Consider the following 23,169-nt stretch of genomic DNA (forward strand, 5'->3'; position numbering starts at 1 on the left):
TGCTAAACTGAGAAGAGCAAATGTGGGTCATGATACCTTAGGATGGACAGTGTTTTGGATGGTGGTGTATACAGGCCAGATAGTAAGTAGAGGGAGTGTTGCCCTGGAGTCAGACAAATCTAGGTTTTATTGTGACTCGGATATGTGTACGCTGTAATTTTTAATTTCTTAGAGCTTTAGTTTCCTTATGTGTCAAATAAAGAAAACTTCCAGAATTGTAATAATTAAATGAAATGATGTAGGTGAAGACACAGGTTCACAGACATAGTCCCATGGAGGGAACTCTGCAAATATGAACAGGCTTCTATTTCCGCTTCCCTCACCAACCCTCTGAATCTGTGGACTTCCATCCTGCAGAAAAGATGAGTAGTAAATTTCATTGCAACAACAAAAACCCACCTCTCCTAATGGACAGCTTTTTTCTACTTTATAGACAATACAGAAGTTGGCCATACAGAGAAGGGTCCACCTGCAGTGCCTGCCCCAATGATGACAAGTGTTTGGATAATCTCTGCAGTGAGTAAAAGGAAAACTCTACCAATAATACAATGTGTTTGAAACTATTAGAACCTTCTACAGAGCTAAGAATGCAAATATTTGCTTTCTCCTAATAGCTGTTTTCATGGAAGTTGGCATCAGGCAGCAATCAAACCAATGGCTTACTGTCCTAGTAATGAACATATATTTAAGGTGAACTTAGGGAAGCAAAGAATAGCCTTCTTCTGTAGCTCTAATCATTACCACAAAAAGTGACTAAGAAGATAGGAGCTGTAGACCCAAGGTTTGCTGAACTTCAGCAAGATCAAAACAACTGATTTGTAAACACTGAGTTGTCATCTTCAATCCCAGTACAGCAATGCTTTTTTGATCAGCTTTCTGAGCCAGTCATCTCTCTCCCAGTTCGACCATCCTTTATTTCATTCACAGCAGTTTTGTTAAGAGAATTTAGTAAAGTGCAGCCTCTATGCGAGAAACATCTCCTCAGAGTATCAACATATCAACTGAATATTTCCTTTCGTGTTGCTACAACACTACAAAGCATATTATTTTTTTCCAAGTGAGGCAGTATAAAGTAGGAGTTAGAACCACACATTTTATTTTAAGTTTATTTTTATTTTGAGAGGGAGATAGAGAGCAAGCAGGGGAGGGGCAGAGAGGGAGACAGAATCCTAAGCAGGCTCTGCGCTGCAAGCACAGAGCCTGATGCGGGGCTTGAATTCAGGAGCCACGAGATCATGATCTGAGTCGAAGTCAAGAGTCAGACACTTAACCAACTGAGAGCCACCCAGGCGCCCTAGAACCACACATTTTAAAAACCACATGCCCAAGTTCAATTTCCAGTTCCACCACCGTGACCTGGGGCAACTGAACAGATTTCCTCAGCAATAGAATGTAGATGGTGGGGCCTCTTCACAGGTTTGGTGAATCAAATCAATGAAAAAAGAAGAAAACACTTCTATTTAGAACAACAGCCTAGTATACAGTAGCACTCAATAAATATTATCTATTATCCACAAATACATCCTCCCAAACTCAACTCCCAAATGTTGAGTTGACTGTTGGTGTTTTCTTTATCCCCAAACTTTGAGACTTTTTATGCCCATGAACGATTCTCATGATGCTTCTTTAAAATCTGTGGTGAAAACTGAGACAATTATTTTAAATTATTTAAAGAGTAATTTAATTGTTGCCACTGGTTCACTGTCTTTCCTGCTGGATTCTAAATTCCAAACAAGTAGGAATTAAGCGTAATTCACTTATACCCTAGTCTGGCTGGCAAATAAGCACTAATCTGGATGTATGTTTCCTTAAAAAAATCCTTCCTTCTCTTTAAAAATCTAGATAATTAGTAACAACACCTCCACAATGACAAGAAAAGCTCCTTTTGGCTTTTTAGCTTTTCATTTTAGATGTATCTTGAAATGGCCTCTGAAACTTCAGAAAATTAAGGCTGTGGTCCAATAATGAAAAGCTCCTGGGCTCTTAATAAAGGGAAAACGTGCTAATTTGCATGGGGGTAAGGGTTAGAGGACAGAAGCTTTCATTTAACAGGGGCGCCTGGGTGGCTCAGTTGGTAGAGCAGACTGCTCAGGTCATGATCTTGAGGTTTGTGGGTTCGGGCCCCGCGTCAGGCTCTGTGCTGACAGCGCAGAGCCTGGAGCCTGCTTCAGATTCTATGTCTTTCTTTCTCTGCCCCTCCCCCGCTTGCATTCTGTCTCTCAAAAAAAAAAACATTAAAAAAATAAAAGCTTTTAACAGATTCCATCTTTGACAAATTATGGTAAATATTGGAGGAAAAAATTCCTTTCTGGTCCTTTAGGTACTGTTGGCAGGTTCAGTAAATACCCATAGAGGCCAAATCAGCATGGTTTTTACATAATGTGCTGGGTATATCAGTGGTACACGGGATGATTTTAGCTAGTGCATGAATGTCCATTTGTCTCGATATTCAAGAGTTGAATATTTAACATTTAAAAAACGTATATGTAAGAAAAAATATAACTAGCACAGCACATCCTTGATTTCATGGTATTAACTGCCAAAAAAGGTAGAGCAGCAGCAGCTTCCTTGTAATTCACCAGACAAAGCCCAAGCAGGGATGCTTACAAGTACCCAGAAGTACTTGCCAGAGTCCCACAGAATTCAACAGCAGCTGGCATACAACTGGCATGGAAACGTCATCTATTTAATAAAAAAAAGTATCATGAAGGCTGAGGCAGAGGTAGAATTTTCTACCTAGTGCTCTGAATGTCAAAATCTGAATAAAGCTCAGTAAAAGGAGAGGAATAATTATGACAGGAGAGCCAGATCCCTATTGACAATTTAATGACATATTGGAACGGCAGAGAGCGAGGTCACTGTCTCTTTATTACTGACTGATCATAAATAGTATCATTCTTCTCAGGAAAGAACATTATTTCCAGGAAAATATTTTGATACATTGCTCACATTGACTGTTCCTAATATGTAATTCTTTATTTTTAAATTCTCATGGTTTAATTTTCATTTTAATTGTATTTATTATCTGCTAGTTGTGGTATGTAAAATGATTTTCCACTTATAGTAGTATATAAAAAGTTTATAAAGTCAACTTAAAAATGTCAAATTAGTATAGTACAAAAAAATCTTAATGTTTAAAAAACACTGCAATAAAGTCAAAGCAACGGTTAATGGTTATAAATAGCAACTTGGCTTTTTAAAATACAATTTTAAACGTATGTATTCTTTCTTTCTTCTGACTCCACAGTTAACCCACAACGAGACAAAGTCACACGTATGTATACAAATCTTTTAACTGTTCCATTAGATCGATGTGAATTTATTACTGCATTATGAGAAACAACATTTAAGAGCACATCTGATGTTTGTTTCACAGGTTACTACTCTATTGTGTATCCTGACTGGCCAGTATCTGTGCGCAACAGGAACTTATCTCTCTTTCTCATTGTTAGTCCACCAATCCTAATACTGGGTGTCATAATGACCATTTGGGTCAAGCACAGATACCCTCAGTTCTTTTGAACTAAATCCAGAAAAAAACCGCAACTCATTCATGTATGGCTTTAAAAAAAATAAGTTGGTTGTATTTATTTCTTATTTTAAAATATTTCAGAAAAAAATGTTGCAATAAACCCTTCATCAAAAAAAAAAAGTCTCAACTTCCTAACTCTAGAATAAACTCATTTTTACTTCCCACTTATCTGTGAATAAGAATTGTTTTCAGGCTGCCACAGCTGTGACTTTCAGTAAGTAACTCAGCCCGTGTATGTCTCAGCTTCTAAAACTACAAAATGAATGTGCTAGATTTAGGTGATTCTAAACGACTCCACTGGCCCTCATTAGTAAAAACATTTCTACTTAACTTGCTGCATGCAGCTTCCATGCTAAACATCTGGTTTTCCCCACTCTCTTGCAATTTGAGGTCTTTGGTTTCCCATTTTCCCAGACTCAAAAGAGTAATTAAGGGATTTAAGAGGCTTCTGCTTTTGCTTTTTGCTTATGGGTTGTTTAATCTTAAACATAATATAAAGTAAGATTATAAAAAGAAACCTCATGTTTACTCATTATCATTAGAGACAGCACCGCAAAATCTGCATTTATTTTCCTCAAAACCAAGTTGTGGGACGTGATTATATGTAAAGACTAAACAGTGGCAGCAAATACTGGATTTGATGGATAATTACAATAGCCACATTCTAAAAAGATCGTTATATAAACAACCTAAAAAATTACACCTTATATGCTTAGGCAAAACATGCCAAAACAGAAAAGGCGCATGGTATACAAGGACATACATGCCACTATGCAGCATTAAAATTAAAAACTCACACACAGAGAATACAATAATTTGTATTTATAAAGAAACAGCTGTTTATATAAACACTGAGTTGAAGAATGACACAAACTAGAAAAATATGATCAGGGTATTCTTCTCACACATAAGGCTACGAACATCCTAGTATCTCAAAATCCTTTACAAAAGGAGATAGCTTAATGAGTTCTAGTTCAGGGGGTTTATTTAGTGTTACTTTTTCTTCTTCTTTTTTTTTTCATCTGTTTCCATTTTAAGCTTAACTTCTTCAGCTGAAAGAGCTCCCAGTTTCTTATTCTTTGCTTTCTTAACCTTTTCCTTGATGGCGGCCACATCAATTTTATTTTCGGTAGAAGCTAGACAAATTAAAAACAACATATGTAATTCTTTATGCTTTACCAAATAAAACATAAAGAATATGTATTTGGTATAGTAACTTCAGAGTACTGTAATAAGTGAAAGGTCATGTTGTAAAATATAAAGCACCTGCCTAAAGGAATGTTAGACATTTAAGAGAAAAAAATCATAAAATAAATTCCTTTATAAGTACATTAATGAAAGTACACATGAAAATGGCATTATAGTTTAGCTGAACAAATCACTGAATTCAACAATATTAAAACTTCATTTTTCCCCCTAAATTGTACTTGAGATTGGATTATTTTTACTTATATTCTTTCCCATATTTTGGAACTTTAGAGTACTCATTAATATGCCAATTTCCAATTCTGCACACTAAAATACTTTGAAATTATATTTCAATAAGAATATTACCACGTAGCCCTTCCAGCTTGAATAATTTTAATTAACTAATCATGAAGCTTTAGGTCAAATCTACTTCAATACCACACATAAAAACTCAAAAATAAAGTTTTCCAAGTATTAGTTCAATGAATGACTAGTAGTATTTCATTTAACAAGATTTTGGTAATAAAGACAATAATCTGAGCATATTTGGAGATCCTCCTAACAGAATCCAACCATCAATGCCAAAAGCCTGAACAACAAAGACAAAGGAGGAGACAAAAATGCAACTTTTCCTCACCATGTAAAGGACAGTGTTCAGAGCATAAGAGAATCACCAGCTAAAATATCATCAGACAAACTTCCCAGCAACTTGAGGAGCAGAGACTTAAAGCCTCCACTACAGTGAAACAGCTACATTTTAAATCATCATAAACTGAGATTAAACTGGCTACTGAACAACGTCCTAAGCAGAAAACTCACAGGCTGAGCAAACTGCAAATTCTAATGCTTATGACATTTTTAACTTTTATATAACCAGTGACGTACATAGAAGAATACAGTATTTTTAAAGCAGGAAACTAAAATAGTAACGTCATGTCTGGTCTTGACCAATAGGTCATGTACAACAATGCCAGTGACTTCCCTCCCCTCACTGTGCCACTGGCTACTTTGGAAAATTACTTAGGGAAGAGTACAGGTGTTACTAGTGGGAAAGAGAACACAGAAGAGGGCAGGATGGATCAAATGAGACTAGGAATGGAGAAGAGAAGATAGAACACTGTTTTCACAGAGTGTCTTTTTAACAGCCCCTAAGACCTTCCTACTACTTTGATGGTGTCCTTTAGCCCAAGGTGATCAGAAATCCGTCGTTAATAATATAGGAATCAAACTTTAAGCCACAGATCACATAAGTAAAGAGAAGAAAAGCATAACTTCTGATAAGCTCTTTCTGAGAGGTATGATAACAGAGCTTGGGGACCTCATTGCTTTCGTAACTTTGATCTCTACAGAGGATTCACTGCCCTGGTTTAGAGCTTTCACAATGAAGAGTCCTCCTCCAGCACAATCAGAGGTTAGGAGAGGACTGTCAATCTGGAGACTCTGAAATAGGCATCAGCTGCTAATAAATTATAAAACACTTCAGTGGTCTCCTGTCCCTAGGATTAATGATTAATGAAGCAGCAAGAGAACTGATGAAAGATGGTTATTTCTTTAGTTAGCATTCAAAGAGATTCAGACAAATTCATATGGGTTTACTTTTCAAAAACAGACTTTCATATCACATCAAGAATTGGAAAACGAGCACTTACCTTCCTTCGGTTTCACAACTGGTTTTTCTTTAGGTGGAATAAAAGCTTTGTTTCTTTCCTCTTGTCTCTTACTGAGAGCTTCTGCTTGTTTAGCCTGCGTTATTAATAAAAAAAAATACATTAGAGAACACAATTTATAGTTAAGTAGGAATTTAAGTTTCTGTGAATTGTACTATCAATGTTGTGAGCTAGACAGAGTCTTACCTTTATGGCTTCCATTTTCTGTCGCTTCTTTTGACTTGCCTTCAGAAAGTATTCACCACTAGCCAATTCTTTATCAATCTGTTGAAATCAGTATTTACAATTACATGAGAAATAAGGTAGATGAGAAATCATTTCCTAAAAAAGGCACAGTGTCCTTGAGGTGAAGACAGTGAAGTCAAAAATCTGACTAATTCATAAAGGCAGTGACATGAAAAGGAAATATACTCTAAGCTAAAGGAAACACATGCAAAAAGCACAGGGATAGGAAAGGAGGTGATGTGTTCATGGAATATACAGCAGGCTGTTTCAACACAGAAGGGAATGTGTCTACATGCTGAGAACAAAGAACTAGTAGAGAGGAAAGACTTTAAGATATAGCCAAGAGAGTGAATTATGAAGTAAGATCCCTTAGGAGACAGGTGAAGACAGAATTCAAAGAACAGGTAAAGAAAGGACTGGGTACAGATGGGAAAAAAAAAAAAATTACAGGTGAGAGAAAAGGAAGTTGAAGGAGTTCTCACCTGATGGTCTTAAATACTTCCATAAACTGAAATGCAGGGTCATCAGCTAGGAGTGGGAGGGGTGCTTCAAGAATTAAGAGGATGCACAGAACTACCAGACAACAGTGAGGACCTATCTGAGGCTGGAAACGTGAATTTATAGTGGATAGAGTCCAAAGAGAAGACTTTTTCCAGCTGTGTTCAGTAGCCACATTATGGGAAAGAAAACAAATTTTAGAACTGATTAAGTTTGAGGGTTTTGCTGGACAACTATGATAGAAGGAAAAGGCAGTATGAAGGAAACAGTGATGGTCAAGATAGAAAAGGAAATTTGGGGGAAAAAAAGGAGCCAGAAAACAGCTGCTAAAATGAGAGACATTCATAATTTAGAAAAAGGATAGATATTATCACTTAAAGACTTCAAAACTGAGCAGTCACATAGCATGTGGTCATAAGAATGGTGCTGACGCAGAGTGAGAGCATTAAGGGTTAAATCATTAAATGTGTGTATCCATGGGAAGTGCAGGGACTGGAATGGCTGCAGGGACACAAGTGACACCAACCACTCATACCGTGAAGCCGCCACTCCACCCCACGCACTCAGCTCAAAATAAGCCTATTTACACTTACCTTTAGTTTCTTATACCTATACGCACCCAAACACATACACACTCACATACAGAAAGTCCACCTAAATTACTCTCCATGAAGTTTCTGACAAAACAGATTAAAATGGTTTCCCCCGTCATGTGAAGAAATTCAACATTTAATACTGACCTGACTTTCTGGCTGTGGTGGCGGGAAGGGTGTATACTCTTTCTTGACAGTTTTCTTCTTTGGTTCCTTGCGTTTATTCACATTTTTGTGCTTGAACTGTGGCAAAAATCTTTCCCAACTTTGTGATCTTAATTCAGAATCTTTTGCCAACTCTCGTTTAATCATTAAGGTCTTTAGTCATGACAATATATGAACAAAGTAAGAATTTTTAATTTTATAAGCCATATATTTGTCAAACCAAGACATTATAAATACTGTTCCTATAAATAACAAAATTAAAAAGAGGAGTTCTTAATCTCCACAGGAGCAAACCAATTCCATAAAAAAATAAGTAATCTAAAAGTAAGCTTCAGAAAACCATTAGAAATTTAGATTAAGAAATGCAGAACCAGTTTTTAAAAAATTTTAAAAAAGCTTTATGGACAGCTGGGTGGCTCAGTCGGTTGAGTGTCCAATTTCAGCTCAGGTCACGATCTCACAGTTCGTGAGTTCGAGCCCTGCATCGGGCTCACTGCTATCAGCACAGAACCTGCTTCAGATCCTCTGTCTCCCTCTCTCTCTCTGCACCCTCCCCCCCGACTTGCGCTTTCCCCCTCAAAAATGAATACACATTTTTTTTAATTAAAAAAAAAGAAATGCAGAACTGTTAAAATAATTGAGATGAAAATGAGACTAATCTAATTCAGCTTTTCAACCATTAATTCATTAAAACCCTTAAAATTCAACTTTAATAGTAGCAGGGAGAGTTAGTTAATTAGTAATGTCCCCTGAAAGCAGGAAGCTTTTGGTAGTACTTTAATTATCACAGGAAAAGAAAAAAGTAAACTTTCTCATGATCAGACAAAACCCATTTCTCCCACTCCATTGACTTCTGCACACATTGGAACATCCAAGGAAGGAAACCAGGTATCAGATACAAAACTAGCTCTATTTTTAATGTCCCAAAGTAACTCAAAATCATTCCTTCACCCCAATTTACTAGTGACTTCTTAAATATATGTATTTTTTATTCTTTTAAGTGCTTATTTATTTTTGAGAGTGTGAGAGAGAGAGAGAGAGAGAGAGAGAGAGTGAGCGAGCACGAGCAGGGGAGGGGCAGAGACAGGGAGACACAGAATCTGAAGCAGGCTCCAGGGCCTGAGCTCTCAGCACAGAGCTCAACGCGGGGCTTGAACCCAAGAACCCTGAGATCATGACCTGAGCCAAAGTTGGATGGTTAACCAACTGAACCACGCCAGGCACCCCTAAGAGTGACTTAACTTCATCAAATTTAAGTGGACTGCTTAATAAATACCCCTCATAGTCCCTTACAGCATGATTAAATTTCCAAGTACCATCACGAATCCTGTGCGCACAGGGATGTAACAGATCTCTCTCAAAGAGTTTATAATTTTGACTGTTAAATTAAGAAAAAAAGTTTTAATCCAATCTGAAATATTCCAGACTCTATTTAACAGAAAAAGGCAGGATACTGAAAGATCACATCTTTAAATATAGTAATAAGCCCATAATCCAAGAAAATCTGATATTTATCATCTACGACCATTTCTATGAAGCTTATTTCCTCTGTATAAGAACTATGTCATGTGTTTGAGTATCCCCTTCAACAGTTTTCAGACTGTAGGCCAGAGACCTAAGCCTCCAAAGATGTAACAACAGGACTGGGTAGAGTTGAGTAGGCTGAACTATCTCTAATCTACCCCAAATAGTTCTGTTCATCTGTTTTGTGCATTAGGCTTCCATAGAAGATTTAATTTCAAGAAAGGTTTCTGTAGCTAAAATAAGTCTGACAACCACTGTTATAATAATATATAATTAACACTCACCTTAATGTTATAAATTGGATGAATATTCTTCATAGTATCTAGGACTACTTTTCGTACCTGAAATTTGCAAAGAAAAATCAATTAGTCACTTACAAAGATTTTAATAAACTAAATGGAAGGGGATTAATATACTGCAACATATCCTACGGACTAGGCAACGGCTACCAAACTGAATACAGGAGGTCCTTCAACTGCTGAGTGACTTCTAGATTCTTCATAACAGTAAAACTCTCTTAGATACAATGAAGTGTCTCAACTTTACAGCTAAAATGTAACATATAGAATTAATACAGCAACATTTTGGAACTGTGTAGTTTAGGGGAGAAGGCTAGATTTAGAGTCAGAAAATGTGGCCTCAAATAATGGGAAGGGAACGTCACTTAATTGTCCTGTTCCAGCTTTCTCATTTGTAATACGTAAATAATATGGAAATACAATTTTATAGCTTTGCTGTGAAAACTAAATAATATATTTAGATTTTACAAAATTATACAGTATTTAATATATTTAAGTTCCTACTGCCACATGAGAAAAGGGCAGATAATTTATGAGAAAGATGTTCAACAGAATTGCTAATAAAAGTCCTGGAAAGGGAACAATACTTCACAGCAGACAGCAAACGGAGTTAACAGAAATGTGTATCTGCTCCACAGATTTTCTCATAACATTCAATTTGATAAGTTAAAAAAAAGTTCATCAATACATTAAATAAACATTACACTAAAATTCAAATAAAACAAAATATATTTTAAAGGAAAAGAAGTGTATTTAGAATCTGACCTCTACTGGCTTATATAGGTTACTGCAAATAACAATTATCACTATTCAATTCTCCAATCATTTGAGCACATGTAATTACGTATCTCCCATATGTGCTATAGACTAAAATCTTAAATACCCATTTAAAACTTGTAGTGGAAAGAGTGATGATGTGCAGACCTTCTAATTCAGAAACGGATACCTCTTTAGTTGCCGAAGATTGGCCGTAATATGTTAGGATCTAAGAGTGACGATTGCCTCAAATAACATGAAGCACAAAGTATTTATTTACTAATGGTAAATCAAAGGACATTCTAAAAAAGAATAACAATTGCAAAACAATATATTATCCAATGAAGTATTATAACCAAATTACTTAATTTGTTCTCTGCCGAAAATTAACTAAAGATAGTAAATGGTTCTCACCTCTTTTAAGCCACTAAAAGGTCCAATGGCTGAAACTGTGTTTCCCTGAACCATAATGTAACAGTTTGTTAAGAGTTCCAAAGCCTGTTACCAAAAGAACAGTAAGGTGAAGTTCAGTACACTGGAAAACTAATGACAGAGGAAGACACTTAAGTTTTCCACTGATAAAAAATACCTTCAATGTAGATCCTTTGGGACCAATGAGACGTTGTCTTCTTTTTACAAATCTTTCTTTATTTCTTACTAAAGAACCTATTTTAATGATGTCACATGCAACATCATCCTGAAGAATTCGTACTGCCTTTGGGAAAATAAAGAAAATACTCCATCAACATTCTTTACAAATAAATTCATTTTCAAGGCCCAGGCTAATGAAATCTAAGCCGAAAAATGAAAACTCTAAGAGGGAGGCATGCAGTGTTATATGTTGTCTCTGATGTCGATGCAAACAAAACAAAGGTTTTGGAATTCTAAATTTACCTGTTCAAATGAAACGCTCCTTGCTAAAAGTTTTATTAGGTCTCTGGCCCTAATGATGATATACGGATCAAAAGTCTTCTTTGTTGTACAGACAGTCATGCTGCCCTCGATCAGGTCCAGGGTTGCATTAATGTGCTGCAACAAGGAAAGAGCAAATACACAACTGTCTAAAAATCAATTCGATCTTAGATAACCAGAGAGCCTATCCTAATCAAACTATTAATTACTATACATTAAGCTCTCTCAAATTCTATCAACTCCCTCTGTGAGGAAGCTGGGGAGTTGATATAAATAATTAATACTTGATTACTTTCATATTTCAAAATGTTAGAGACTCTGGCACCTGAAACCATTTATACTTACTTGGCTTTAGAATACTTTGTCCTTATTGGAATAAAGACTATTTCTAGTCTAAAAAATGTGTATCAAGGCAAATGAAGACCCAAGGTAAAAATGTAAAGCTACATATAGCTTCCCTATCTTGGACCCAGCTCTGATCGGTAGATCTGCTCCTTAGGGTGAGAATGGACTTTCTCTTTCAAACTTTTTTTTCTAGCTGGTTTGTACTGGGTAAATACAAACTAAAAACAAATCCTCACACACTGAGAAGGAAGCAATCATTGGAACATTATGCATGAATATATGCGTTCATCTTAGTATGAACAGCCAGAATTTGACAAAGCAAATTAAAATGCTATTTCTGACTGAGAGCATCCTCTGAAGAGTATTTCAACATAGTGAGTGATGAACAATTCAACATAAGGTCAGGTCTCTGAGTTTACGAGAGTTCAATCTCAGATGCAGACCACTGTAAAATGCTTGCTGTTTCCTGAAGCACCCCAATACTTAATGGGCACAAACAACTCCAGAACAGTCACATGGTTGAGAACTACATCATATGTCCCAACCTGGTGTGTGCACACGTGCCCCCCCACACACGTAAGTGAGCCAAAAGCTGTACAAAATGGTATTTACCCTTACCCACATATGATACATTCTTTTTCTTTTTAAAGGCTCGTTATATCCACTAAATGGACTTGTTGCTCCACTAACAGATTTCAATCCAGTTTGAAAAACAAAAGCAAATACACTGCTCGAGGGGCATGGCAGCGGCAACAACTAGGGGAAAGTTGGCCACATCCTCGTCTTGCATTTAAAATGAAAATTAAGGGGCGCCTGGGTGGCTCAGTCGGTTGAGCGTCCGACTTCAGCTCAGGTCACGATCTCACTGTCCGTGAGTTCGAGCCCCGCGTCGGGTTCTGTGCTGACTACTCAGAGCCTGGAGCCTGTTTCGGATTCTCTGTCTCCCTCTTTCTCTGACCCTCCCCTGTTCATGCTCTGTCTCTCTCTGTCTCAAAAATAAATAAACGTTAAAAAAAAAAATTTTTTTTTAAATAAAAAAATAAAATGAAAATTAAGCAATCATCCAGGAACATGCCTCAACTCTAACTATACAGAAACATGGCAACTAATCACAGTATACAACAGGCATCCTGAAACCTGGAGGTCACAGGTGACTTTCAGACAGTCCAGGAGATCCCTAAAATTTTAAAGGTATGTGACTATTTCAAAGTAATGCATTACAAAATTAAAAACAAATGGATTATAAGAATAAAGCTTCTATCCAGGCTGTTTAAAATACCAAAGGAACTAAATTAACCAGTTATGCTACTACTTTATAAAAAAGTCCATCGGCATCCATACTTGTTTGAAAGTAAAGGTATAAGGGCAAAATCTCAAAGAAATGTATAAAATGTGCATACATGTTCATTCAAGGCTTTCTGTACCAATGGCCAGCACTCTTTCAAGTAAGCCTCTCTGTATTTTGGGAACAAAGTTGCAAAACTGCTCTCCTCCAAGAGTCCTCTGGGATTGTCCTCTTTGGAAAAAGCTGGTTCTTTCCAACCATCAGGAACAGTGAGGAGTTCCGATTCATCTAAAGAGGGGAAGAAACGTACACATAAAATTTTACCCTTCTTTTGGACACTTTTTGAACACTTACATGCACACATTTACATGCTTCCAATTATTCTCCTTGTAGTTCCTGTCCCCATGCTTTTTAGATTATTCAATAAAGATCATGCCCCTGTCATTATTACCAACACACTGTATTAAAATTATGTGTAAATACTTCAGCCTCATAAGACAAAGGTCCTTAAGGGCAGGGACCCTCTTTGGAGCCACGGTAATTAGCATATGCCTGACAGACACTGGGGTCCTCAAGAAACTTCTATTGCACTACACTCTCTTAGAGTTGAAGATTCAAATACAACTCTGTTTACAACACTATTTTCAATATAAATAATCTTTCAGACTTTCCTGAACTGGAGCCTGCATATGTGCGTGTATATGCATATGTTTGTGTTTGTGTGTGTGCACATGTAAAACTTAAAAGCTGACATTCCAGGGTACACTCTCAGGTACGAATCACTAGTAAAGAGTTTTAGGCTTCCCAAAGGGGTTTCATATGCCTATTTCTGTACACCTTTCATGACAACTGTCATTTTATAAAAGACATTCAGTCCGAAAATATCAGTGACTTGCCTAAGGGGACGCAAAGGTGATACAGTCTAGGTCTCCTATCAATAAAACAAAATGCCTCCTAAACGCCATAAATGATCTCCCACATCATTTATTAAAACTCCTGGTCCTGGATTTTAGCAATCTCTTAAATCTAACAGCTACGCTTTAATTTAGTACTACTCGAAATTATGAACCACAGGCCTGCAGCATCAGCATAAACTAGGGGTTTGTCAAAAATGCAATTCTTGGGGCCCCTGGGTTGCTCAGTTGGTTAAGCCTCCGACTCACATCATGGTCTCATGGTTCCAGAGTTAGAGCCCCACATCAGGCTCTCTGTTACTAGCATGGAGCCTGCTTCAGATCCTCTGTCCTCCTCTCTCTGCCCCTCCCTCGCTGGTTCTCTCTCTGTCTCTCTCTCTCAAAATAAATAAATAAACTTTAAAAAATGTCCAGTTCTTGGGCTCCAGCTCAGACCTAACAATTCTGAATCTCTGGGATGAGGCCCAAGAATCTGTGTTTTAATAATCTCACTAGGAGATTCTTATGCACACTAAGTCTGAGAAAAGGGCCTACGTAGTTCATGTTCTCCACCACACATAAACTTGCTTCGTTTCTAATACTCGTATCTACTTTGCTATTTCTGGTTCAAATCACAGAGAATTAGTCTTCATATATTATTCACTTCCCAATATCCTAAACAACAACAACAACAATAAAAACAAAAACAAAACCTCAAATTCTACAACTGTGATTACTTAGAATGTATTATCTTCCCAAGTCCCTACCTGGTTTAAACATTTTGACAGCTACAGATTAAACAAAAAACAAATTAAACAGCTACAAATTAAACAGACAAAAAACTGGCCAAAGAAATATACAGGAGTTTCACAACAGAGTGGGTGTAAATAGCCCCGAAACGTAAAAAGATGTGTAATAAGGAAAGTTCAAATTAAAACCCCAGCCAGACACCATTTCATACTTACCAAAATGACAAAAATTTGAAATTCAGATAATATCAAGTGTTCGTGTGGGACGTAGAGCAATGACAACTCTCATCCACTGCTAGTGGGAGCGTAAACTGGCACAACCCCTTTGAGAAAGATTTAGTATTACCTCCACATACCCTAACCTTCACGGATTCCAATTCCACGTACATAATCTGGAGAAACTCTTCAACATGCAAATTAGGCGAGACATAAAAGATGTTTATAGGAGCACTGCTTGTAATAGCAAACAATGCGAACAATCCAAATGTCCACCAACAGTAGACTGAAAATACAGATATGTGTATGTTCACAGAAGGAAATGTCAACAGCAAATGAAAAGAATAAACTACAGCTACCAGTATCTTCTTGACTGAATAAGAAAAACAAAGTTAAGCCTAAGAACAATGTGAACAATGTCTACAGCCCTCTTGCATTCATATAAAATTCAAAAACTGACAAAGCCAAACCATTTTGTGCATAGTTGGAAAGATTACGAAGAGAACAGAAACTGCTAACACGATTCAGAATGGTCACTTCACGTCCTGTAAGGGCAAAGAATATGATCTGAGAGGTGCTGCTAGAGGGGTTTGGATTATGGTGATGCTGCTTCTGTGTAATGGTTCTTTCTCCAGAACGTGTAGGTTTTATTCTTCAAGCTGTACACATACAGTACTCCGTGTACGTTGCGTAATTAAAAACAGCAACAAAACTCCTTTAATACCTCCCTAATGCCTACAGAATGACAGTCCAAGGTTTTGAACACTTAAAACAAGATTGGTTGCTCAGGTCTTGAGCTACTTCCCTATCCCCTCTTCCTGTCTTTCATACTGTAGAAAATGTATGAAAACAGACTACAAAGCAAGACGGCAATTTAAAAGTAAGGCGGTCTAAAGTCTGTGAAGACACAGTGCGAGCTGTGTCGTCTAATATTTTAGCCATCTGACCAAGAGGAATAATGATAAATGTTCCAAAATTTCTTCACTAACAGGCAAACTAGCGTTAAGAACACGCCAGATACCTCCTGCTCCGTATCTCTATGTCTGTCTCACTCCTTCATTATCAGCTGCTTCATTATCAGCCACTTGTACATCAGACGCTTCCTTTATCGGCATTCAATAACATACATAAGGCCCTCCTATACCTACTTCATTCCACCCCTCATTTTGTCAACTTGCAGCCCCCGCCTTAAAGCAAGTATAAGGTCCCGCAGCGCCCTCCACAATTTCTTAATCCTCCTCATTTTACAGAAAACAAACTCTGTAATATCTTCACTTTGAAAGGCCTCTAGCAAAAGCGGTCAGGAACACGTGGCTGGCACCATACCCGCCAGTCGGTCCCGCAGGCCTGGCCAACATCGCCAGTCGTCAGCAATGATAGGTACTCAACTTCACAAAGCAGACTCAAGGTAGCGTTACACGTCCCCAGACAGCCAAAGAAAACAATCGCAACTCAATACCCAAATATCAGGCTTCCGTTCTCCCTCAACCTCACCTCGGTTCTCCGGCTTCGGCTTCTTGCTACGAAATTCACTTTTCCCCTCCGCGTTGGCTTGCCCGCTTGAAGAGGAGGACGCCATCTTCAAATTGCTTCCGGTGTTACCGGAAGTGGAACTGTTTTTAAATCCTACCGGATTTTAGTCTTGAAAATGTTTTCAAAATGAGTTCCGCAGAGCTCAGACGGGAGATCTGCGCAATCTCCGTGCGTACGTACGCTAGAGCGCGCGTATTTGTGCAAACTACAAGCGTTTCTCCTGCGTGGCCAATGGAAAGCCGGAGATTTATTTTCTGGGATGCACTGCAACCACGGCGTTTGGTTGCATGCTGGGAATTGTAGTTCAGCACTATGGGCAAGTTGGAGGCCTTCTTACCCAGAGTGTTCTTTCTGCCCCACTGTCTAATTTAGGATCCCGGACTCCAGGATTTGGCCACAGAGTGCAACTGGCCTGTTCCTGATGTCATTCACTCATTTATCCGATAAATATCTTTACGATCCGCAAATAAGTAGTAGGCGTTGGGAAGAGATCCAAATACGAAAATACATGGTCCTTGACAGCCGGGAGTGGCAGTTAATAGCTACCACTTATTGTGAGACTACTTTGGGTCAGGCACTTTATTTGCATTTCCAATTATTTACTTATTTTTATATGTTTCTTTTTGAGAGAGAGAGAGAGCGTGCACCAGTGGGGGAAAGGGCAGAGACCGGGGGGAGACACAGAATCCAAAGCAGGCTCCAGGTTCTGAGCTGTCAGCACAGAGCCCAAGGCAGGGCCTGTATCCAGGAACCATGAGATCATGACTTGAGCCGAAGTCAGATGCTCAAGGCACCCAGGGCATCTAGGCACCCCTGCATTTCTAATTCTTAAAACAGCATTAAAACAAACACAACTCTCTCAGATTGATAATTTTTTGTAAAATAAGTTTTAAAAGTCTTTGTTTCTGATGGTAATTTTCTAGGGTCTTGGTATTTCTCTTTCTAAGCCAGAGGGATAGTAATTAAGTGACACTTATGAAGTATTTCACCTAGCCTAAGATCTCCCAAAATGACTACCTCAGCACTGTATATGGCTGACTTCAAGATGTGAGGTTCATCACTACTACAATTTTTTACATTTCTAAAAATCTAAAAATTCTTAGACATCTTTAGCATGTCTTATTTTGCATCTTTAGCATGACTTATTTTAATGACTGATCTTATTGCTTGTCATTTCTAAAATTGTCTGTAGGACGAATAGGGAAAGACTTTGATAGGTTGAATTTCTTGCATTAGTGAAACTCGGAACATTTATTTGAAATTCACCCATTGTGTGTCTTTCATAAAAATCTAGATTGTTGTATATAAGGTACATATATAAAACAGAGTGTTAATAAGGGACAGAAGGTCCCAAGACACATGATTTTGTTAAAAAAATTTTTTCCTGTGGGTCTTATAAGTGGAAGGCCAGGATTTCATCCCTATATTCTTACAATTTACTCAAAAAGCAGTGAAAAATCCTGGGGCACCTGACTGGCTCAGTCAGTAGACCGTGGGACTCTTGATCTTGGTGTTGTGAGTTCAAGTCCCATGATGGGTGGAGAGATTACTTAAAAATAAAATATTTTTTAAAAAAGCAATGACAAATCCCAAATAACAATAGGCAAAAGTTATAAAGTAAGAAGCAATTCTTCCAGTGTTCCCAGGAACCCTGTGAAGCAGATTTTTATTACTGTTATTTTAAGGAACTCAATCACTAATCAGTGGTGAGTTAGAAATTAAGTCCAGGCAGTCTGACCATTAGCATCTCCAGAAAAGTTACTAAAAGGATTAGCTGTTACAAATGTGTTGGAAGGGAAACTGGGTTTTCAGCCTCATAGCTTTTGAATTTGAGTGGCATTAGCTCTTCTCTGGATCTCCAGCCTGCTGGCCCACCCTGTAGCCTATGGACTTGTAGTAGAATAAATACAAATAGCTGATAAGGATATGATGCTCAACCCCACTACTGTCCAAAAAGCATATAAATGTAACAGTGAAATATCACTTCTCACCCACTAGATTAGCAAAAAAGAAACAATAACACACACACACACACACACACACACACACATAATGAAATAAATAATAAATATATATATATATTAAATGATAATCTGCGAAAGAGTATTTTACACTGCTGGTGAAAATGCAAACTGTCACTGCCTTTTTGCAAAGCAATCTATAAAATATACACATATTCTTCCACAGTAATTCCACTCGTGGGACACTGTCAACTAGAAGTAAAGCACCATTCCATTAGGATCCATGTATACCTGTGTTGATTACTGGCTTGTATAGAAGTAATGCAGTGAGAGGGACAATGGGGCCACACTGAAGAATTTGTTGCCCACTGGCTACATAACCGTGGCTGAGCTTCTTACCCACCCCTGTTCAGTTTCCTATAACAGGAAAAATAACCTTAACTCAGTGACTTTATACATGTAAAAGGCTAAGAAAGAATGCTTCACATGTGGCACATACCCAGTAACTGTTAGCCATTATTTATTTATAGTGACAAAAAAGTAAAAGCATCCTGACAATCAAGTAGAGATGTAGTTAAATAAATTGATGTTACTTTGATAGTGGTAAAATATTATGCAACCATTCATAAGAATTAATTAAATCTAATGAAGAGATTACCTAGAGATATTGAGTAATAAAAGCCAGAAACAGTATAATGTAAATAACATTATTATTTATTATAATTATATATGATTTATATAATTATCCAATTTTTATAAAGCAAACCATTCATTCAATAAATATTGAGCCTCTATAATGCTTTAGCTTCTGTTCTAAACACTTGGTTTTATATGCTAGATATAATAATAATATGCATATGTGTACATATATATGAATATGTTTGTATGTGATTGTATAATGAAAAAGGATTTGGAAGGCTATACATTAAGGTTTTAAGGCTGGCTACCTTAGGGATGAAGGTAGTTAAAAAAGAAAAAGCAAGTAGGCAGAAAGACTAAACAAAATAGGTAAAAATTAATAGTCTTTAGAAAAATAATGTCAGCAAAAGTAAAGGATTCTGCATGAAAACTTAGAAAACCTGGGAATCTAGGAGAGAGACCAAATTTGAGAAACATATTCAGCCAGTCCGGGAATGTTTGCTGTGCAGCAAAATGTTTCATATGTCATGGTGTTGGAATGAAATATCCTTGCAGGATATCAACCTCTTCCTGCAAGGCCCTGTTTAGCAAACTCTGTAGATATGGAGATACGATGTATGGCTTTGGTTGCCACCCAGCTTGAGTAAGCACTTAACCAACCTCTGTTTCTTCAGTTGTAAAATGAGAATGTTGTTATATTACTGGGGTTTTTTTTCTTTCTTTTTTTTTTTTTTTTTAAGCAGGCTTCACACCCAGCATGGAGCCCAATGTGGGTCTTGAACTCAAGACCCTGAGATCAAGACCTGAGCTGAGATCAAGAGCTGGACTCTGAACTAACTGAGCCACCCAGGAGCTCCTAGATTACTGTTTCTTCAACTTTAGCCAACCTCAGAATCATGTGGAGGGATGATCCTATTCTCCCAGTTTATAGTTCAGTAGGTCTGGGGTAGGGCCCAAGACAACAAAGGATTATCCGGCCCCAAAATGTCAATAGTGCCAAGGTTGAGAAACCTGGGTCTGCAGACATTCTTAATTTCTGTGATTCTACTTCAAAGGGTTAGTAAGGGCTTTACTTCTAACCAGGGCATGCAATTAAAGCAAAGTTACTTCTCACATTTTACCTACCTAGAGTAGAACTTGCCTGCTATCAAAAGCCAAAGTCTCCAGCTGGCTGTTCATTATTATGCTGGGCTCCTCGGTGAGCAATCCTGCTCCATTTCCCTCAACTCTGTCCCTGTCATTCTGGAATTCTGTTGTCTCATTACTCAAACAAACAATGATACTGATACATACAGTGGATGCTTGAGGTCTAAAGACACTCATTACTGCTTGAATATTAGTCTCTCTGGGCCCCAGGCCCACAGAACATTAATATTTCATTGGGCCTCTGCTACTATTTCCAAGGCAATCTCCCCTCTTTCTCTTCTTGATTGTTCTTATTGATAAGCAACAGCTTTGATTTAATTTTCAGTTATAATATTCTTCTCCCTAAAGGAAAGCTGGAACACATTTCATAATATGAGGTTCCACCATAGCAACAGAAGGCTTTTTAATGCACGCATGAATATTCAAGATTTAATCAGTGGCACGTGAAATGTATTGATACTGCTGAGGATTATTATTTTATGCAAATAGAACAAACAAAATACAGTCTTTTATTTGTTTACAGGACACCGAGGGAATATGTGAACTTTTCTAGGAAGCGGATTTCTAATCATTTGTTAAATCTATATGCCTCTCCCATCCTTCAGATGGTGGTAACCACAGATGGTCCCCAATGAAAGGAACTTTTTAGAAGACGTATTTCAAGCACTTAATGGGTTTATCTTTAAACAATCTTTTCATGATGTTAACAAGATGGTGACATGGCTTCTCCACTATTTCAAAATCTCAAATTAAAGAAGTCAAGCTATCTGATACACTTAGAGACATGGAAATTCAGAGTTTAACACTGCACTTTTGCTTTTGACCATCTATCAATGATTTTAATATCTTTTGGTTTACCAGTCCCTTTACTAATGTGATGAAATCAATGGACCCTTTCCCCAGAAAAGCACATATATTTGGGTACCCACATCATTTTACCCAAAGTTTGATGGGATGTTCATATATCTGTCACACTCTTTCATAATACCCCTAGAGGGTCAAGATATCAGGTTAGGGACCCTTGCCTTAAAGCAAGGGGAGGAGTGTCTCAGAAGCTTGGATCTGATCTTATGAGCACTCAAGTCCCCCGCTCTTAGAGTTCTTCAGGGGAGGTTGAATTAGAGTTTTAGTATGTTTTAATACTTGCATGTAAGTATACTTTTCAAGATTCCTTTTACTGCAAGTCATAGAAATTCAAACATGTGAAAAAGAGGATTTATTGTCCTACATACCTAGAAACTGGACCTAGTACCTTAACAATGTCATAGTGACATTCATGCTCTTTATCATGATCTCAAGATCTCTCCCCCCCACCCCGCTCATTCTGTGTGCGTGTGTGTGTGCGTGTGTGTGTGTGTGTGTCCTTCCATCTTTTGGCTCTGCTTTTTCTGTGCTGTCTTTATTCTGAAGCAAAGATATCTGTCAGCAGCTCAGAATGAAACCTCAACAGAAGAAGAGTTTCTTTTTCCCCAAGAATTCCATCCAAAGTCCCAGGAAGATTCTTAGTGAGCAGTTCTGGATCACATGCTAGAGCCAGAGGTGGGCCACACCCACATAAACCATGTGGGCCTGGAATGGGAAGGAATGAGTTCTAAGGAGTAGTTGAGAGCTGTGCCACAAGAAGGGGAATGGATGTTGGCTGGAGGGACAAAAACACACAATGTGTACTACAGTAAGTAGAGCGAATTATACAGGGGATTAATGGATTTTCAGGTTTTATCCATCACCATCTCTCATTCCCATGCCACCATTCCATTAAAAGAAGCCACATACTTAAAGAATTACTTAGATCCAGTCTCAAGATAGATGGAGGAGTTATGTACTAACATTTTATTTAGTGTATGTATGCGTAATAACCCTCTATATTTGCTCTGAGGATTCTAAAATGCATTGACTGGTCTGTTAGGTTGATTTATACTTCTCTAGGCACATGTGGTGATACTGAAACAGTGATCTGCTGTAATTGTGTTGACTTGGCATAACCCCTTCTTATAATATTACTCTCTCATGTAGCATATTTCCCTACAGGAAATGGCTATATTTTTTTCTTTTAATTTTGAAAAGAATAAAAAAGGAAACTGCAAGGAACAATGCAACCATCATCCAAGACCCCCCTGCCTAAATTTAATTAGCGTTAACATTTTAGAATTTTGGCCCCAGATTTACATAAATATTTGTATAATAAAATCTCATCCATATGCAAAATGAAGTCACTCCAGAGTCTTGTTTCTCTCTTTTCTTTTCTAGAAACAATAACTAGATGTTTTGGTTTGTAAGAACCATATCAGACTTACTAAAATGCAGATAGACTAATATAACAGATCCTTTTCTTTTTAAGTTTATTTATTTATTTTGAGAGAGTGTGTGGGGGAGGGGCAGAGAGAGAGGGAGGGAGAGAGAGAATCCCAAGCTGAGTTGAGAGCGAGCTGAGAGCGTGGAGCCCGGCGCGGGGTTCAATCCCATGAACCACTCAGATCATGACCTGAGCCAAAATCCAGAGTCAGATGCTTAACGCACTGGGCCACCCAGGTGCTCCTGCTACAAACACTTTTGTAGTCATAATTAAATTTAAGACATAAAATACTGCCAGTTAAAGCCCCTATGTACACCTCCCTAACCCCATCCCTCCCCTCTTCCACCAGAGGTGATCACTTATGCCAAGACAGGTGTCTATCACTTCCATGAAGATTTTTGTTTATATGGCTACTCCACACACATAATCTCTAAGCAAGATAAAGTGGGCTTTAAATAAATGTTTTACATATGACATATGTACACATTACACATTAATAAACTGGTATATAATTACATTAATTATATAAGTATTTTATATTAGTTATATACATACAAGGTATATATTAAATGTATACAAATTTATATACATATGTATGCTGTATGTACTCCTACAACTTGCTTTTTAATGGAATGGTTTGTTTTGAGGTTTATTCGTATTGAATCTATGTGATTCTAGTTCATTCATCCATGGTATATAACTTTTGAATTAGTATGTAAAAGACATGGGAGCTTCTGTCTAGGTTTCTCT

At 37.6% G+C, this 23,169-nt stretch overlaps 2 protein-coding genes across 8 annotated transcripts in view; one reads left to right on the forward strand and one right to left on the reverse strand.

Moving 5' to 3' along the window:
• GLIPR1 (GLI pathogenesis related 1) overlaps positions 1 to 23,169 on the forward strand; it is an 84,906-nt gene that overhangs the window by 47,748 nt on the left and 13,989 nt on the right. For 3 of the 7 annotated variants that reach the window (XM_049627456.1, XM_049627455.1, XM_049627457.1), the window contains 3 exons: positions 434 to 516; positions 3,248 to 3,274; positions 3,377 to 5,508. In XM_049627456.1, the coding sequence (XP_049483413.1) occupies positions 434 to 516; positions 3,248 to 3,274; positions 3,377 to 3,522 (256 nt within the window). In that variant the 3' untranslated portion in view covers positions 3,523 to 5,508. Of the gene's footprint in view, positions 1 to 433; positions 517 to 3,247; positions 3,275 to 3,376; positions 5,509 to 12,354; positions 12,725 to 23,169 lie in introns of those variants that run through there. The other 4 variants (XR_007457005.1, XM_049627458.1, XM_049627460.1 and 1 more) reach the window with 2 other exon arrangements.
• KRR1 (KRR1 small subunit processome component homolog) lies at positions 4,340 to 16,441 on the reverse strand. Its single transcript, XM_049627451.1, has 10 exons — positions 16,342 to 16,441; positions 13,105 to 13,277; positions 11,342 to 11,476; positions 11,037 to 11,162; positions 10,862 to 10,945; positions 9,677 to 9,733; positions 7,851 to 8,021; positions 6,574 to 6,651; positions 6,370 to 6,463; positions 4,340 to 4,668 (listed from the first exon to the last, which is right to left on the reverse strand). The coding sequence occupies exons 1-10, from the start codon at positions 16,424 to 16,426 to the stop codon at positions 4,526 to 4,528; spliced, it is 1,146 nt and encodes a 381-aa protein (XP_049483408.1). The 5' UTR covers positions 16,427 to 16,441; the 3' UTR covers positions 4,340 to 4,525.

Source organism: Panthera uncia, chromosome B4 (assembly GCF_023721935.1).
Source record: "Panthera uncia isolate 11264 chromosome B4, Puncia_PCG_1.0, whole genome shotgun sequence".
NCBI lineage: Eukaryota > Metazoa > Chordata > Mammalia > Carnivora > Felidae > Panthera > Panthera uncia.

Coding starts and splice junctions, on each gene's coding strand:
- KRR1 (XM_049627451.1), bottom strand. CDS start 16,426: ATGGCGTCCTCCTCTTCAAGCGGGCAAGCCAACGCGGAGGGGAAAAGT. Junction 11,163..11,341: donor GGAGCGTTTCATTTGAACAG/GTAAATTTAGAA, acceptor ATTTTCCCAAAG/GCAGTACGAATTCTTCAGGA. Junction 6,652..7,850: donor CACCACAGCCAGAAAGTCAG/GTCAGTATTAAA, acceptor TGATTTCAACAG/ATTGATAAAGAATTGGCTAG.